Here is an 18,198-nt window from a genome sequence, read left to right as displayed (position 1 = left end):
CGGCAGAGTTATTGTAACAGATATCCATTTTGGGTCAACCGTCAACTTCACGTGTGAAGAAGGGTAAGTTTCAGACTGCCTGAGCTGACTACTCGTGCTTAGCTTTCAGCTGTGGAACACAAATGGATATCCTCATATTCTCCCAGCTCCTGAAAGCAGTTTACTCTTCCATACTAAAGCAGCCCTCCATCTCCTTGGCTCAATCAATTTAATTTTTATACGCGAGGGAAGAGGGATTGGCATAAGTCTTCTTCTTTTCTTCATTCATGCTCTGCCATTGATTGTACAAACTTTAGTTATAATTTGGCTAGCTGAATGCTTTACCTGCAGGTGCTGGCTGAGCACAGATGTCTCCTGTGGGGAGTAGGATCCAAGTGACCAGGGCAAACCTTGGAATCTCTTGGATTTTACCTCTGCTTGGACACGGGAATAGTTCTTCTTCTGAATAATTGCAAATGGCTGCCTTTCCTCAGGGCCATGCAGAGAAGGGGCTCCTTGGCTAACTTCCCATCTATCTCCAAGGACAAACCCAGCTCGGAGAGCCGTCTGAGTTAGAGCTTTGGGGATATGGTGGCAGAAGAGCTGTTGCCTGCCCCCTCCTTTGAAAGATTAAGACTGTGCTTCAGTGGCCTGAAAAGCAGAGGTCTGCAGCTGCAGGATGGACTGGAACATTTGTAGGGAGTGTCATGTCTGTATTGAAAAAGGAACAATCTTTTCTTGCATAAATTCCCATGTCACGGAAAACAGCCATAGCAGCTGCTGGTGTTGAACTCTACACCGAGCTCTGCATTGGTTTATTCAACAATATCTGTGCATATGGACCTGTGTGATGTGGTGGCTTATATCACCTGCATGGGTTACGACTGGCATGACTGATTATCTCAAGCTAGCCAGACCCCAGGTGGGTCTGCCTGGCCCACAAAAACCTATTGACTCCACCGCGAAAAATATAAAACCAAAATGGAGCAGGCACAATAATAACCCCCCAGCAGCCTGCCCAAAAGTGCAGATGTTACTAGTTTGCCTGTGGCTTGTGATTCCATGGCAGGGAATGACCCTGCTGATGTGGCGAGAAGGACTTGAGAGCACAGGAAGGACATTTGGATCCCCTGGCTCAAAGAATGCCACCTCATTGGGCCTACATAGGATTCTGTTCCATGGTTTAGTTCTTCAGGGGGCTGGGGAGTTCTGAGTTGGCAAGGAGCCTTTTCTCCTATGATCATCACTCAGTAGTCAGTGGTGTTGGTCCCCACCTGCTGTGGCTGGGGAGAAGAGCTTGCCAAGTAACTGAGCTTCACAAGAGAACTCCTACACCAAAGGACTAGGTAACAACTGATAACCCCCTCTGCCTAACTCCAGGCACCGGTTGGTTGGACAGCCTTACAGACGATGTGAGATTTCTGGCAGGCAAGTTGCATGGACCGGTGATGTTCCCATTTGTGAGCGTAAGTAAATTACAAACGTCCGTCCAGGTGCTTATGTGGGCGCTTCTGTCTCTTATCTGCTTGCCTCTTAAATGTTAAAAAACGGGTAGGGAAGCTTTATGATCACCACTTTAGAGAGGGAGAACTGAGAAATGGAGAGATTAAGTGATGTACCCCGGGTGATACAGGGAGGTGGTCAATAACAGAGCCAACATTTTAATCCAAATCTCCAAGTCCCAGGTATCTTAACCGCAAGAGCATCTTGGGTTGATAGGTGTGTGTGTGAAGGGGGTTTATCCTAGGAAGAAGTTTCTTGTTTCAAGGTCCTGACCATAAGAACTTAGTTTTTCTTTGACAACTGAGTAAATGAAAAAGGCACTGAGCTTGGTGTGACAACAATGTTCTACCAGGATGGTTACTGGCCATTCTGCATGTTTATTTAAAGTAAGAGGTGTGCCTGATAGGTATTTGTATTAATCCCAGATTAGACAAGAAGCTCATTACCTGCACTTCAAGGCATGCCTGTGCCCTGGTAGTGTGGCCACCAGCTTATTGTGCAGCAGGAAAATCATGCGTTTTTCCATGCTTGATTGGGATGGAACACCTTGATCTTAAAACAGTACATATTGAAGTCCCTTCCTCAATGGAGTGTTAGATAAAACTCCTCCAGAAAGCGTGGAGATGCCACGCTTCCTGTATACTCGGCCAGCAGCTCTCAACCTTTTCAGACTACGGTACCCCTTTCAGCAGTCTGATTTGTCTTGCATATCCCCAAGTTACACCTCATTTAAAATCCGCTTGCTTGCAAAATGAGCCATAAAAGTACACAACACACTGCTACTGAAAAATTGCTTACTTTCTAATTTTTACCACATATAATTATAAAATAAATCAATTGGAATATAAATATTGTACTGACATTTCAGTGTATAGTATATAGAGTAGTATAAACAAGTCACTGTATGACATTTTAGTTTGCACTGACTTTGCTAGTGCTTTTTATGTAACCTGTTGTAAAACTAGGCAAATATCTAGATGAGTTGATTGATCATAGAATCGTAGGACTGGAAGGGACCTTGAGAGGTCATCTAGTCCAGTCCCCTACAGTCATGGGAGGACTAAATATTATCTAGACCAGTTATTCTCAAACTTTTGTACTGGTAACCCCTTTCACATCACAAGCCTCTGAGTGCGACCCCCACCTTATAAGTCAAAAACACTTGAAAATATATTTAACACCATTATAAATGGTGGATGCAAAGTGGGGTCTGGGTGGGGGCTGACAGCTCGTGACCCCCCATGTAATAACCTCACGACCCCATGAGGGGTCCTGACCCCCAGTTTGAGAACCCCTGATCTAGACCATTCCTGACAGGTGTTTGCCTAACCTGCTCTTAAAAGTCTCCAATGATGGAGATTCCACAACCTCCCGAGGCAATTTATTCCAGTGCTTAACCACCCTGACAGGAAGTTTTTCTTAATGTCTAACCTAAACCTCCCTTGCTGCAGTGTAAGCCCATTGCTTCTTGTCCTGTGCTCAGAGGTTAATGAGAACAATTTTTCTCCATCCTGCTTCTAACAACCTTTTACATACTTGAAAACTGTTATCACGTCCCCTCTCAGTCTTCTCCTTTCCAGATTACACAAGCCCAATTTTTTCAATCTTCCCGCATAGGTTATGTTTTTTAGACGTTTAGTCATTTTTGTTGCTCTTCTCTGGACTCTCTCCAGTTTGTTCACATCTTTCCTGAAATGTGGCACCCAGAACTGAACACAGTACTCCAGTTGATACCTAATCACCGCAGGGTAGAGCGGAAGAATTACTTCTCGTGTCTTGCTTACAATACTCCTGCTAATACATCCCAGAATGATGTTCACTTTTATTTTTATTTTGCAACAGCGTTACACTGTTGACTCATATTTAGTTTGTGATACATGATGACCCCCAGATCCCTTTCCACAGTACTCCTTCCTAGGCAGTCATTGCCCATTTTATATGTGTGCAACTGATTGTTCCTTCCTAAGTAGAGTACTTTGCATTTGTCCTTACTGAATTTCATCCTATTGACTTCAGACCATTTCTCCAGTTTGTCCAGATCATTTTGAATGTTAATCCTATCCTCCAAAGCACTTCCAACCCCTCTCAGCATGGTACTGTCCGCAAACTTTATAAGTGTACTCTCTATGCCATTATCTAAATCATTGATGAAGATATTGAACAGAACCGGACCCAGAACTGATCCCTGCAGGACCCCACTCATTATGCTCTTCCAGAATGACTGTGAACCACTGATAACTACTCCCCTGGGAATGGTTTTCCAACCAGTTTTGCACCCACCTTATAGTCGCTCCATCTAGGTTGCATTTCCCTAGTTTGTTGAGGAGACGGTCATGCGAGAGAGTGTCAAACGCTTTACTAAAGTCAAGATATCCCACGTCTACCACTTCCACCCCATCCACAAGGCTTGTTACCCTGTCAAAGAAAGCTATCAATCAGCTTGGTCTGACAGGATTTGTTCATGACAAATCCATGCTGCCTGTTACTCATCACCTTATTATTTTCTAGATGTTTGCAAATTGACTGCTTAATTATTTGCTCCATTATCCTTCCGGGTACAGAAGTTAAGCTGACTGGTCTGTAATTCCCTGGGTTGTCCTTATTTCCCTTTTTATAGATGGACACTGTATTTGCCCTTTTCCAGTCTTACTCATCAGTAAGCTACTACAGTTAGCACTTGTCTTAGTAAGTCAGCTTGGTGATTTACAGAACATCAGCGCCCAATCAAATCCGACATCCCTGGGCCGTTGCCTGTTGGGCTAGTACATTCTAGTGGTTTCATAGCTCATGCACCTAGTTTTCTTTAGCAGATCCAGTAACTGGAGATGCTTCTTTACCAGTATTGATTCTAAATATCTTGTGTCTCTCCAGGTATTCCGTGTCTTCCACCTCCTGACATCCCCAATGGAAGGCACACTGGGGTGATAATGGAGGACTTCTCTTATGGCTCAGTTGTAACTTACAAATGTGACAATGGTTACCCACTCACTGGAGAGGCCTCTATTCACTGCACAACCAAGGACGGGCTAAACGGAGAGTGGAGTGCGCGTCCCCCTCGGTGTGGAGGTAGGGTTTGTGTAGGTGAAAAACTCCTGCCAGCTCTGCTGTTTCATGTGTAGAAAGTCCAGGTCCAGACAAACCCACAAAGGTGAGATTCCACTAACCTGCACTTAGTGTGCCTGCCCGTGACAATATCTCCACAAGATTTGCATGATTCATGTTGGACAGAGAGTGAATAGCTCTGGAGCAGGGCTGAAGATTTGAGGTGGAATCTGATGCATTTGGATGCACCCATAGAGCAGCTCTGTTAGCAGAGCAGTTAGGGTCACAACTGTATAGGAATGCTGTTAAAGGTCTTTAACCCTTGCGGCAAAGGGATGACACTGGTGAATGTTAGGGAGGTGGTGGGTGTAAGTTTCTAGATTGCATGACCAGGCAGCTCTCCTAGCTGCTCTGCACCCCAAGCAGATGGCTCTAAGAAGTCCTAATCCAGTGACGTGGGCGACCATGTATGGCACTGGGATAATTGTGTTAATTTGTGCAGGTTTCAAGAACTGAGGGACGTATGCTGCATAGAGGGGCTGTGGGTGTCTAGGCTGACTGTGTGTGCTGGTTGTGTTGTGTGGGTGGTTGTTCTGATTTGTGTCTGTGGGTGGCGAGGGAGTGGTGTGTGCTGCGGGGAGAGGCTGTTTTATGAGGGGTTATTGTGTGTGGCGGTTGTGGTGTTGTGTGGGTGGTTTGGAAGAACTGCGGCAGTTGGGCCAAAGAATCTACTTTCTGTGCAATCTCCTTCACACCAATGATCTGTTCCAACAGCAAGGGTTAACTTATTTCTGATATCACAATGGTCTGGTGCTGTTGGTGTAGCTCGATACGTAGCTTACTGTTTTGTTATAGGTAGATAGATAATCTTGGGATATTTGTAAGCCAGACTTGTGCAGTTTTGTGTTTGAAGGAGTTTGGTAGGCAAGTTGAAAGACGCTGGCTCTTCTAATGCTAACGAAGAGAGGGTACGTTGCTGGGGCCAGCAGCCTCCTGAAGCATCTTGGGCCTGACTGTGCGGAATGCTGAGCTCCCTCGGTGTCTGATGTCAATGGGTGTTAAGGCCCCTTGGTCCTTTTAGGACTGAGCTCCTTGGCTTTACCTGGGGGAGCTCCCATGACTTGGAGATGGTGCACAGGACACTCCATGAGGAGAGAACCCTTGCGAAGTAGCTATGAAGGGACCTAAGCTGTTACCAGTGTATCTCCATCTCCCCCTCTCAGGGTGGCCCTCCACATTTCCCACAACAATCTGCAGTTTCAAGTAGGAATAATATAGGCTAGTGCAACAAGTTACAGGGAAAATGTTAAAAGTGTAAAAAAGGCTGGAGAGCAGCGTAGGCTGCGGAGATGTTTTTCTTCCTCTCTGGCCCTGTGTTTCAGCTAAAGCGTTTCTTTTTCAGAGGTTAGATGCCCAGCCCCACAAATCCAGAATGGAAGAAGAGTATCTGGTGATAGACATGTCTATTTATATAATGACAGTGTTACCTTTGAGTGCGATCCCGGCTACACCATGAAGGGTCACAGTCTGAGTCGGTGCCAAACTGATGACACGTGGGATCCACCTCTGCCAGTCTGTGAGCCAGGCAAGTGTCAAAACTCTGATTTGTTTGTATTATGCATCTAGAAACAGGTTTCCCTTCTGTCTGATCCGTGAGCACCTCCAACGCTAACCCCGTCTGGATCTGTCCTGCCTGCTGCTCGCCTCAAATCCAGAGACTTTACAGACTGGTTTGAGGGGAGAGGTGGACGGTCCCAGTTGTTAGGAACAGACGTAGAGGATAAGAAATGAACCAGGTTGGGGGCAGTGCTGGCAGGGCTCCGAGAGCAGTGGGGATGACAGATGAGTAAATTTGTCCCTTCTGTTTTATTGCAAAGCTTGTGCTTTCCCGCAATGCATTTGGGGGTCAGGATCCCTCCAACTGCAGCAGCTGCAAGAAGTGACCCAAGTTGGCAAGAGCCATGGGTCTGCTGAGGGGAAATTACTGTACCACAAAGGTGAAAGCAGAGCACTTTTATCTTCTTCTGCTCAGGATCCTCATGTCTGTCCCATCTTGAAAAGGGAACTGGAAGTGATTTAGAAGATGATATTCAATAACTTCTTGGTCTACTGCAGCTTTTGCAGGTGGTACTTCTGCTTCCTCTGCTGACTTTCACTATTTTTATCAATTATGAGCAGTCCTTCCAGTAACTACGCACGCTTTTCACTCTTCCTTTGGAGGTGGAATATGTCCCTCTAGTTCCTGCCTGTGGAATAATCATGAACTCACTTCTGATTTTCCCTCTCACACTGGTCTTTCAGTCAAGCTCTTTTCTGTAATGGGGTGGGGATGAGAGTGTTACAAATGAGTAAAAGATTCAGAAAAGCAATCGGCCGTTAGCTCTTGCAATGTAACATACTAAATAGTGAGCCTAAATTGTCCAATGATTTTTGGTTGCCCAAAATAAGATGCTTAAAGGGGCTTGATTTTAATTCTGGGTGATGAGTGTCCGTAAATTACCATTGTGATCCTGACTACTCCCTTCTTGGGGAGGCATCACTTCATTGTACGGCGTCTGAAGCTTGGAGCAACCCCCACGCTCAATGGGAAGGTGCGTTTCTGTTCTGCTTGCTGCTTCCCTTTATCTCGCTCGGTGCGTCAGACACGCAAAAGGATTTAAACAGATACCCCAAGAACTTTGAGACAAGCCACCAATTCAGCAAATTCCACAGTTGGGGACCAAACCTCCAGTGAGACTCACCTGGCCAAAGTCACTGCTGGCAAGAGGAGCTCCTTTTAACTTCAGCGGCATTGCATCCACTTGTACCAGCGGTGAATGATTCTATGAGTGCAGCCGGGTAATGTTCATGCTGAAAGAATTGCTACAGGTGACAAGAGGACGTGAGAATGTAGAAATACTTATGAAACTGAAGTAAAAGACTTGTCAAAGGCAATGGCTCAGTGGGTAAACAGCCCATTTCATCCCACATGTGCGTTGGAGTCTAAAGGGTTTGTTATGCTTTCCTTTTCAGCCACATGCGTAAGCCCAGAAGTGGAGAATGGAAGAACAAATGGGGTACAGCGTGCCTACAGACCCAGCTCCTGTGAGGGGCCCACAGTTTGGCGTCTACTCCTTGCACAAGCTCCTATCACAGGATTTAAGATGAAAGACAAGCTCACCAGTGCAACAGAATGAATAGCAGGGAATTAAAGCTCCATTTAATTAGACACATGGTGAAATAAATGCTTTTGAAAATAAAGGCATTGTATGCGCATTCTGCGTTTGTGCACACAGATACACCCCCCACGAGGAAAATATTGAGGGGGCGGGAGGGGAAAAAGCATCTGTCTGAATCCCGAGGCACACTTGACATGAATCACAAAAACTGGAAACTAGTATCTACGCTCCCCTCACACACACCGAGAGAAACACATAAACCTCTGCCGCCAATCCCTACCCCTTGCTACACACTCAGTCAACAGAAAAGATTTGCAGTGGGTACTGGAAAGGCCAACAAGCGTGAACTGTTTCAGACCCTGTGCAAGGAGTAGATGCCAAACTGTGGGCCCCTCACAGGAGCTCTCCTGCCAGCCCTGCTCTCTCTGTCACTGAGAGGGAGCCATCTGGGGCCTCTGCTCCCCACAAGAGGAGCAGTATGGAACCCCGTGGGATGTGGTTTTAGGCGGGCTTGCATGATAGTGTTTGCAGTGGAGAGGTTAAAAGCAACACCATAAACTCTTCCCAGAAACTGGTAGGGAGTCAGTGCAGAGCACAGGCACCAAGGGCCCACTGAACAGCACTGCTTGCGGGGCAGGCTGACGCCTTCTGCACCTTTTCAATTTCAGAGGTTCTCTGCATCGCCCCAGCAATCCAGAATGGAAGAAAAGTAGCTGGACGTGGACCTGTCTACAGACCCAAGGACACGGTTAGGTTTGAATGTGATCCTGGCTACACCCTGAACGGCAGCCGTCAGATTCAGTGCCGAGATGAAGGAATCTGGGATCCTCCTGTTCCAGCCTGCACACAGAGTGAGTGTGAATCAAGGTTGACTGCAGGGTAACTGAGACGATCAACATCTGGTAGGGATGTGCCTGGATGCAAAAAAAAAAACCAACGTCCTTTGAATCCAGGGGTCACTTTTCAGCTGTGAATGGGGAACGTACAAATATCCGCCCACCCCCTAATCTCTTGAGTGTGCTCGTCCCTGTGATAGCTGATCCCTTGCGTCCTGCCCTGCCCTCCTGACAGGGAGAGATCTGGCAATGGGCTGTCTCACTGAGCATCCTAAAGCTGTGAATGGAAACACAAATCAGCAGAACTCATCCCGCTCTCCACAAATTCTATTTGGATTTGCTTTCCCACAATGCATTTGGGGGTCAGGATTCCTCACACTGCAGCAACTGCGAAAAGTGACCAAGTTTGGCAAGAGGGGACCTGGTGAGGGGAATTTCTGTAACTTAAAGTTGAAAGCAGAGCATTTTTATCTTCCTCTGCTCAGGATCCTCACGTCTGTCCCATCTTGAAATGGGAACTGGAAGTGATTTAGAAGATGATACTCAATAACTTCTTGGTCCACCGCAGCTTTTGCGGGTACTTCCGCTTCCTTTGCTGAATTTGACTATTTTTATCAATTATGAGCGGTCCTTCCAGTAACGACAGATGCTTTATACTCTTCCTTTGAATGTACTTAGATTGTCCTTAGATTTCCAGAAAGCTTTTGACAAGGTCCCTCACCAAAAGCTCTTACGTAAATTAAGTTGCCATGGGAGAAGACGGAAGATCCTTTCATGGATTGAGAAGTGGTTAAAAGACAGGGAACAAAGGGTAGGAATAAATGGTAAATTTTCAGAATGGAGAGGGGTAACTAGTGGTGTTCCCCAAGGGTCAGTCCTAGGACCAATCCTATTCAACTTATTCATAAATGGTCTGGAGGAAGGGGTAAACAGGGGGGTGGCAAAGTTTGCAGATGATACAAAACTGCTCAAGATAGTTAAGACCAAAGCAGACTGTGAAGAACTTCAAAAAGATCTCACAAAGCTAAGTGATTGGGCAACAAAATGGCAAATGAAATTTCATGTGGATAAATGTAAAGTAATGCACACTGGAAAAAATAACCCCAAGTATACATACAATATGATGGGGGCTAATTTAGCTACAACTAATCAGGAAAAAGATCTTGGAGTCATCCTGGATAGTTCTCTGAAGACAGCCACGCAGTGTGCAGCGGCAGTCAAAAAAGCAAACGGGATGTTAGGAATCATTAAAAAAGGGACAGAATAAGATGGCGAAGGGCAACTAAAATGATTAGGGGTTTGGAATGGGTCCCATATGAGGAGAGATTAAAGAGGCTAGGACTTTTCAGCTTGGAAAAGAGGAGACTAAGGGGGGATATGATAGAGGTCTATAAAATTATGAGTGGTGTGGAGAAAGTGAATAAGGAAAAGTTATTTACTTGTTCCCATAACACAAGAAGTAGGGGCCACCAAATGAAATTAATGTACAGCAGGTTTAAAACAAATAAAAGGAAGTTCTTCTTCACACAGCGCACAGTCAACCTGTGGAACTCCTTGCCTGAGGAGGTTGTGAAGGCTAGGACTATAACAGGGTTTAAAAGAGAACTGGATAAATTCATGGAGGTAAAGTCAATTAATGGCTATTAGCCAGGATTGGTAAGGAACGGTGTCCCTAGCCTCTGTTTGTCAGAGGCGGGTGATGGATGGCAGGGGAGAGATCACTTGATCATTACCTGTTAGGTGCCCTGGAGTGAGTGACCTTGGCATTGGCCACTGTCGGTAGACAGGATACTGGTCTGGATGGACCTTTGGTCTGACCCAGTATGGCCGTTCTTATGTTCTTATGAAGGTGGAATACGACCCTCTAGTTCCTGTACGCTGAATAATCATGGAACCATTTTTTGTTTTTCCCCCTCACACTGGTATTTCAGTCAAGCGCTTTTCTATAATGGGGTGGGGACAAGATTGTTACAAATGAGTTAAAGATTCATAAAAAACAACAGGCATTAAGTACTTGCAATGTAACGCACTGGATAGTGAGCCTATATTGTCCAGTGATTTTTGGTTGACCAAAATAAGATGCTTAAAGTAGCCTGATTTTTGTGTGTGTCTCTGTGTGTGTGTGATGTGTCTGTAAATTACCATTGTGATCCTGGCTCCTCCCTTTTTGGGGAGACATAACTTCATTGCACAGTGTCTGCAGCTTGGAACTGCCTCCTCCCTCAATGTGAAGGCGCGTTTCTGTTTTGTTAGCTGCTTCCCTTTGCCTCGCTCGGTGTGTCAGACACACACGAGGGTTTAAATTGAGACCATGAGAACTTGGAGACAAGCCACCAATGCAGCAAATTTCACAGCTAAACACAGTGAAATACACGGGCCAATGTCACTGCTGGCAAGAGGAGCTCCTTTAAGTTCAGTGGCATTGCATCCACTTGGAACGGTGCTGATGGATTCTGCAAGTGCAGCTCAGTAATGTTGATGCTGAAAGAATTGATAAAAGCGACAACAGGATGTGATAGTATAGAAATAGTTATGAAATTGAACTACAGTAAAAGACTTGCCAGAGGAAAAAATGGTTCAGTCCATTCCATCCCACGCCTGCGTTAGAGTCTAAAGGGTGTGTTATGCTTTCCCTTTCAGCAACATGCGTAAGCCCAGAAGTGGAGCATGGAAGAACAAATGGGGTACAGCGTGCCTACAGACCCAGAGACATGGTTGTGTTTGAATGCGACGCTGGTTACACCTTGAGTGGCAGCGCTGAGACGGAGTGCCAAGATGATGGTAGATGGGATCCTCGTGTCCCCACCTGTGAAAGAAGTAAGTATGACTAAGGCTTTGATCCCGTTGTGATGAGTCAGACCTGGCAGGGCTGAGCCGGGAGGCCAAAAGGACTGTGGGATTAGTTTGAGACCTGACAAGGGAAATGCAAATATCTGTGTAGTTATCCCAGTGTTCCCTGTGTTCCTCTCCATCGTATCTGGGCTCTTCCATTCTCCAAAAAGATCCCTGAAGAACTGAGTCCTGGTCAGTTTTGCCCACTTAACCTCCCTCCCAAGTTAAGGGAACTTGTGGGTGGCCCCTACCAATGAATAAATAGTCCCAAAGTGGCAGCATTTCCCATATAAACACAAAATATAGAGTGGAAATGGCGCTTGGAGCCTTACTTAGGCATCTGGGAAAATGTTTGGGGGTTACAAGAAGCATAACGGAGTCATCATTCTTTATAGGCATTTGGGGGGATGTGAATGGATGGAGGTATGTGATCTGCATTTGTCTCACTGCTGTTGTGCTGGACATGACTCAACAGAAGTATGCAGATATTTTCCCTTCTGGAGATCAGCCTGCATGAGCTCTGCTTCAGTTAAAGCTCTCTTCCCTCCCTGTAGCGGTGCAGTGTGTCTCTCCTCCAGCCATCGCCAACGGGAAGCCCAGTGGCCAGGCCTTGGCAGTGTTCACCAGTGGAATGTCTGTAAATTACAGCTGTGAGCCCGGCTACTCCGTAACTGGGCAGGCATCTATTTATTGTACGGCATCCGGAACCTGGAGCTCTCCCCCTCCTCGGTGTGAAGGTGCGTTTATGTTCTGTTACCTAGAACTAAGAGGAAGAAGCTCCTACCACAGGATTTAACTCAAAAGACAAAGTCACAAGTGCAACAAATTTAAGAGCAAGGAATTAAAACTGTATAATTAGACACAGGGTGAAACAAATGCTTTTGAAAATAAATGTGCTGAATGCAAACTCTGCACTCCTGTGCACACATACACACCACATTAGTGAAACATTAAAAAGCTGCAGCTGTGTGAAACCCGAGGCACCCCTGACATAAATTAGAAACACTAGTAACTAATTTCCACACTCCCCTCACACTCACAGGCACGCTATCCCCATCTTGCCTCGTTACACGCGAGTAAAGAGGAAAGTGTGTCCCCCAAAGGCAAACAGGCCAGTATTGTTAAAGACCATGGTGCCAAAATGAGGGTCCCTCACGGGGAGCTCTCCCACCAGCCCTGCTCTCTCTGTCACTGAGAGGGATCACTCTGGGGACTCTATTCACCATGAGAGGAGCAGTACGGTTCCTCATGGGATGTGGTTTTAGACAGGGTTGCGCTATACTCTTTTTGCATTTTAGAGGTTAAAAGCAACACCATAAACTCTCTTCCCAGAAACTGGCAGGGAGTCAGTGCAGAGTACAGGCACCAAGGGCCCACTGAACAGCACTGCTTGCGGGGCAGGCTGACGCCTTCTGTGGCTTTTCAATTTCAGAGGTTCTCTGCATCGCCCCAGAAATCCAGAATGGAAGAAAAGTAGCTGGACGTGGACCTGTCTACAGACCCAGGGACACGGTTAGGTTTGAATGTGATCCTGGCTACACCCTGAGCGGCAGCCGTCAGATTCAGTGCCGAGATGAAGGAACCTGGGATCCTCCTGTTCCAGTCTGCACACAGGGTGAGTGTGAATCAAGGTTGACTGCAGGGTAACTGAGATGATCAACATCTGGTCGGGATGTGCCTGGACGCAAAAAAATAAACGTCTTTTGAATCCTGGGGTCACTGTTCAGCTGTGAATGGGGAACATACAAATATCCGCCCACCCCCTAATCTCTTGAGTGTGCTCGTCCCTGTGATAGCTGATCCCTTGCGTCCTGCCCTGCCCTCCTGACAGGCAGAGATCTGGCAATGGTCTGTCTCACTGAGCATCCTAAAGCTGTGAATGGAAACACAAATCAGCAGAACTCGTCCCACTCTCCACAAATTATATTTTGGATTCTTAAGGGAGTGAAGGGCGATTTCTAGGGACCGAAAAGTAGCAGATTGGGAAAATCTGAGTTCGGGGTGAAGGGGAATCGAGGTCGGTGATATTTAATCTTTTTTGGATGTGTCGCATCACCGGTGCGATGCAGGGTTTGACACAACACAGGCATCCTGGGCTTTTCCCCCTCCTGGAGACCAGCCTATTTTATGCTCTTCTTGAACAGGGTTCAGATTTTTTTCCCTGAAATATTCTTCATCCCCTCTCCCCCCTTTAGTGTTGCTGTGTCCCCCACCTCCGGTCATCGTCAAAGGGAAGCACAATGCCAAGCCTTTGGCAGCTTTCCCCAGTGGAACATATGCGAACTACAGCTGTGAACCTGGCTACGCCCTCCGTGGAGAGGCTTCGATCTATTGTACCACATCTGGAACTTGGAGCCACCCTTCTCCTCTATGTGAAGGTGAATGGATTTTCGGTTGGCTTCTTCCTTTTGTCAGTAACCCAGCAGGATGGATAGTGAGAGAAAGAATGTTCAGACACACCATCTAATGCAACAAAATTCACAGCTGGGAATAGGTTTCAGAGCAGCAGCTGTGTTAGTCTGTATCCGCAAAAAGAACAGGAGGACTTGTGGCACCTTAGAGACTAACACATTTATTTGAGCATAAGCTTTTGTGAGCTACAGCTCACTTCATCGGATGCATTCAGTGGAAAATAGAGTGGGGAGATCTATATACATAGAGAACATGAAACAATGGGTGTTACCATACACACTGTAACGAGAGTGATCAGGTAAGGTGAGCTATTACCAGCAGGAGAGCTGCGGTGCGGAGAGGGAAACATATTGCAGTGATAATCAAGGTGGGCCATTTCCAGCAGCTGACTGAGGAACAGTCATGGGAGAGGGAGGGGAATAAACATGGGGAAATAGTTTTGCTTTGTGGAATGACCCGTCCACTCCCAGTCTTTATTCAAGCCTAAGTTAATAGATTCCCCAGGGAGAGACACAGGGCTATAATCACTGCCGGCACAAGAAGCTCAGTTGACTTTGGTGGAACTTGCACACTGATGCCGGTGGAAGCGTGGCTCTCTGAGTGCTGCCGGACAAGATTACAGTTGAAAGGATTTATAAAAGTGTCAGAAGGAAGATGGAATAGTGTAGAAATACTCACGAAAATGAAGTTAAAGGCTCTGCAAAAGAAATGACTCTGTAGACAAACTCCCACGCAGACTCTTAGGGCATGTCCACCCATCGATGTTGCAGTGGTTTCACTAATGGTGTGAACCCAGACACTTGCTGTTATTACAAATGCAAATATATTCTTATGAGACAATTGAATTTGAAAATGTAAACGAAGGAAGTGGCAGAGAGTGCGTTCACCAGAACAGTCTGAAATCTCCCAAGGTGCGAATCTGGGTGTGTACACGCTGCTAGATGCAATGAGAGGTCAGCGCTCACGGTTGAGGCAGCACGAGGAGCGGTTATTTATGTTCCCACGTCTGCCGTCGGTGAGGTGTGCTCGTCTTATCGCCTCAGCCGCTAGATGAGAGTAAGAGAGAACTGAAGTGTCTTGCGTCAATGGGATGTCGTATCAGTTTGTGAAGGGCTTGGGCCCTTTAACAGATGATGCTCTATGTGGATATTAATTCCGTTGGGCATTGCTGAACCTATAGAGTCCTATGCTTTCAGGCCAGAAGCCACGATTGGGACCCTTTCGTCTTTCGCTGACAGTACTTCTGAAAAATGGCACATTTTAGCGTCCTGGGAGTAGGGCAGCCCAAGGATGGATATTAGGACCTGAGGTAAACAGGGCAGGTGTACATGTTGTTTTAGTTGATTGGGAAATAGAGGTTCTTGTGCCAGCAGTGAGTTTGGCCCAGTGTGTGTTGTTTTAGGTTCAGTGTCCAGCTATGAATTTTATTGCATTAGCACCTTTGTCTCATCGTTCTTTTTCCCTCGGCTTTAGTCCTAGTGTAATACCTGGAAGAATATTTATAAAGCAGATCTGCAGTTGTTTCTTTGTAACTGTTGTTGTATCTACCTGCACCTGACATGGTACATGGCAGCAGAGTAGATATGGTTCTTTTTTTCTCATATGTATTTCCTTTCTTCCTAGAGGGCTGTGGAGTCCCAACGAGGTTAAGCTTTGCTGAGCTGAAGAGGGAGTATAAAAATCAGTCTTCCTTTCCTGTTGGGAAGACTATAAACTATACTTGCCGGCCTGGATACAGTAGACACCCGCATATGCAATCCACTATTACATGCCTTGAAAATCGAACGTGGTCAGAAGCATTCGAGTTCTGTAAAAGTGAATATCATAATGAATTTTGTTTCTATTGTTCAATAAAGGTCTTTGAGGCACTAAGTTGTGTCCACGCTGCAAAGTGTTACGTATCTTTAAATAGTTAATAGTGACTAGTAAAGCTCACTCGCTGTGCCTATTCTGGGCCCTTTTAAATGCCATCTTTATGGGGAGTGTTAAATATGGACAGTTCCTGGGGATAATTGTTGCATTGAAAGAGAGAAGCCTAATCCGAGCCTTGTTCTCCACCAGAGAAATCGTGTGGTCATCCAGGAGAGCCGGAGAACGGCAGAGTTATTGTAACAGATATCCATTTTGGGTCAACTGTCAACTTCACGTGTGAAGAAGGGTAAGTTTCAGACTGCCTGAGCTGACTACTTGTGCTTCGCTTACAGCTGTGGAACACAAATGGATATCCTCATATTCTCCCAACTCCTGAAAGCAGTTTACTCTTCCATACTAAAGCAGCCCTCCATCTTCTTGGCTCAATCAATATAATTTTTATATGCGAGGAAAGACGGATTGGAATAAGTCTCCCTCTTTTCTTCACTCATGCTCTGCCATTGATTGTACAAACTTTAGTTGCAGTTTGGCCAGCTGAATGCTCTGCCTGCAGGTGCTGGCTGAGCACAGATGTCTCCTGTGGAGAGTAGGATCCAAGTGACCAGGGCAAACCTTGGAATCTCTTGGATTTTACCCCTGCTTGGACACGGGAATAGTTCTTCTTCGGAATCATTGGAAATGGCTGTTTTCCCGTACGGAGTTGGGTGGAAGGGTTTTCACTGACTAACTGCCCACCTGCCAGACTGATGAGGTGTCTCCAAAGGGAAACCCTGCTGGGGAAGGTGCCCGAGTGAGAATGCTGGGGATACGGTGGCAGAAGAGGGCGTCATATGCCCGCTCCATTTGAGGATGAGGACTGTGCTTCAGGGGTCTGCAGCTGTAGTGCTGGTTTGTGACCTTGTAGAGCGTGTCCTATGTGAGGGCGAAAGGGAAGAACCTGTGACCACAGGAAGTCCCATTTCACAGACACTGCCTGTAATGACAGCTGGCTGCTGAACTCCAGAGGTCAGCTCAGCTGAGGTTTGCTGTATAGCGTCTGTGTTTTGGACCTCTCTGCTGGGGTGGGGTGTTACTCCTGCATGCATTACAACAGTCTTGATTGACTTAGTTTATGAATCTCAAGCTAGCCAGACCCCAGCTGGGTCTGCCTGGCCCGCACCCACGGAAATGTATCTCCTCCATCATGAGAAAATCAAAACCCCTCTTGGCAACCTGCCTGAAAATGCCAGGGGGAAATGCTGTAGTGGTGTTCCTAGTTTGCCTTTGGCTTGTGGTTCAGTGGTGGGGAATGATCCATCTGATGTGGTGAGTAGGACTTGAGGGAACCAGAAGGAGATCTGTGAGACGGGGGATCCAAAATAGCAGCTCATTGGTCCGACATGGGCTTCTGTACTAGAAATTAATTCTACAAGAGGCTGGGGAGTTCGGCTCTGGCAAGGAGCATTTCTCCAGTGGTGGTCAGTCAGAAGTCAGTGGTGTTGGTCCCCACCTGCTGTGGCTGGGGAGAAGAGCTTCCCAGAAGAACTGAGCTTCTCAGGAAAGCTCAAACACCAAAGAAATAGATGAGAACTGATAATCCCCTCTGCCTAACAACAGGCACCGGTTGATTGGACGGCCTTACAGACGATGTGACATTTCTGGCATGCGTGTTGCATGGACTGGTGATGTTCCCATTTGTGAGCGTAAGTAGGTCACAACTGTCTGTCAAAGTGCTTAGGTACCCCCCCCCCCCCCAAATGTGAATAAACAGATATGGAAGAATTCTGATCCCCGCCCCAGAAAGTCTCACCTGAGGCACAGAGTGATTATGTGACATATCGTTTAGGGAATCAGTCAGTAGCCAAGTCAAAAATTGAACCCAGGTCTCCTGAGTCCAATGCCGGTATCTTAAGAACCAGACCATATTGAAGGGGGGTTGCACCTTAGAGAGAACTGTCTGTGTTAAGTTCCTGGCAATCAGAATTTGGTGTTTCTTTGATAACTGAGTAATAGCAAAAGGCATTCAGCTTGGTATGGCAAAAATGCCCCACCAAGGTGGTTATTGGCCCTTCTGGATTTCTGAAGAGCACAACAGGTTTACCTGATACCCACTTATATTCATCCAAAACCAGACACGAAGCTCATTACCTGTGCTTTAAGGCGTTCGCCTGCCCTGGCGTGCTCACCAGCTTATGGTGCAGCAGGAAAATCATGCGTTTTTCAACACCTGGTAAGGATTCAACAGGTTGATCTTAAAACGGTCCATATGAAGGAAGGTGTAGACCATTAAGACACTATCCTAGTAAGTCTCTTTCACAGTTTACAGACCATCAGTGCGAAAGAGAATTGGGTATAATTACCCATTGCGCATGACCTGTCGGCCTTGCTCGTTCTAGTGGTTTCATAGTTAGGGCTCCTAAATTTCTTTAGCAGATCAAATAACTGGAGCTGCTTCTCTACCAGCAATGATTCTAAAATACACTCCTCCTGTGTGTCTCCAGGTATTCCGTGTCTTCCGCCTCCAGACATCCCCAATGGAAGTCACAGTGGCGAGTTCACAAAAAACTTCTCTTTTGGGTCAGCTG

General features: G+C 46.4%; 1 protein-coding gene across 1 annotated transcript; it reads left to right on the top strand.

Annotated features, from left to right (window-relative positions):
• On the top strand, nucleotides 1-18,164 carry LOC140901480 (complement receptor type 2-like; the record flags this gene model as incomplete). The annotated part of the gene is made up of 13 exons (XM_073320405.1): nucleotides 1-63; nucleotides 1,360-1,445; nucleotides 4,354-4,548; nucleotides 5,927-6,109; nucleotides 8,351-8,533; nucleotides 11,159-11,335; nucleotides 11,905-12,087; nucleotides 12,783-12,965; nucleotides 13,546-13,728; nucleotides 15,386-15,577; nucleotides 15,824-15,920; nucleotides 17,231-17,316; nucleotides 18,115-18,164. Coding segments are annotated over exons 3-13 (1,656 nt in total), but the record flags the coding sequence as incomplete, so codon positions are not given.
• Between the last annotated feature and the right edge of the window lie 34 nt (nucleotides 18,165-18,198).

Source organism: Lepidochelys kempii, chromosome 21, assembly GCF_965140265.1.
Source record: "Lepidochelys kempii isolate rLepKem1 chromosome 21, rLepKem1.hap2, whole genome shotgun sequence".
Lineage (NCBI taxonomy): Eukaryota > Metazoa > Chordata > Testudines > Cheloniidae > Lepidochelys > Lepidochelys kempii.
Note: the sequence above shows the minus strand (reverse complement) of the source record. Positions and strands in the feature narration are given on the sequence as shown.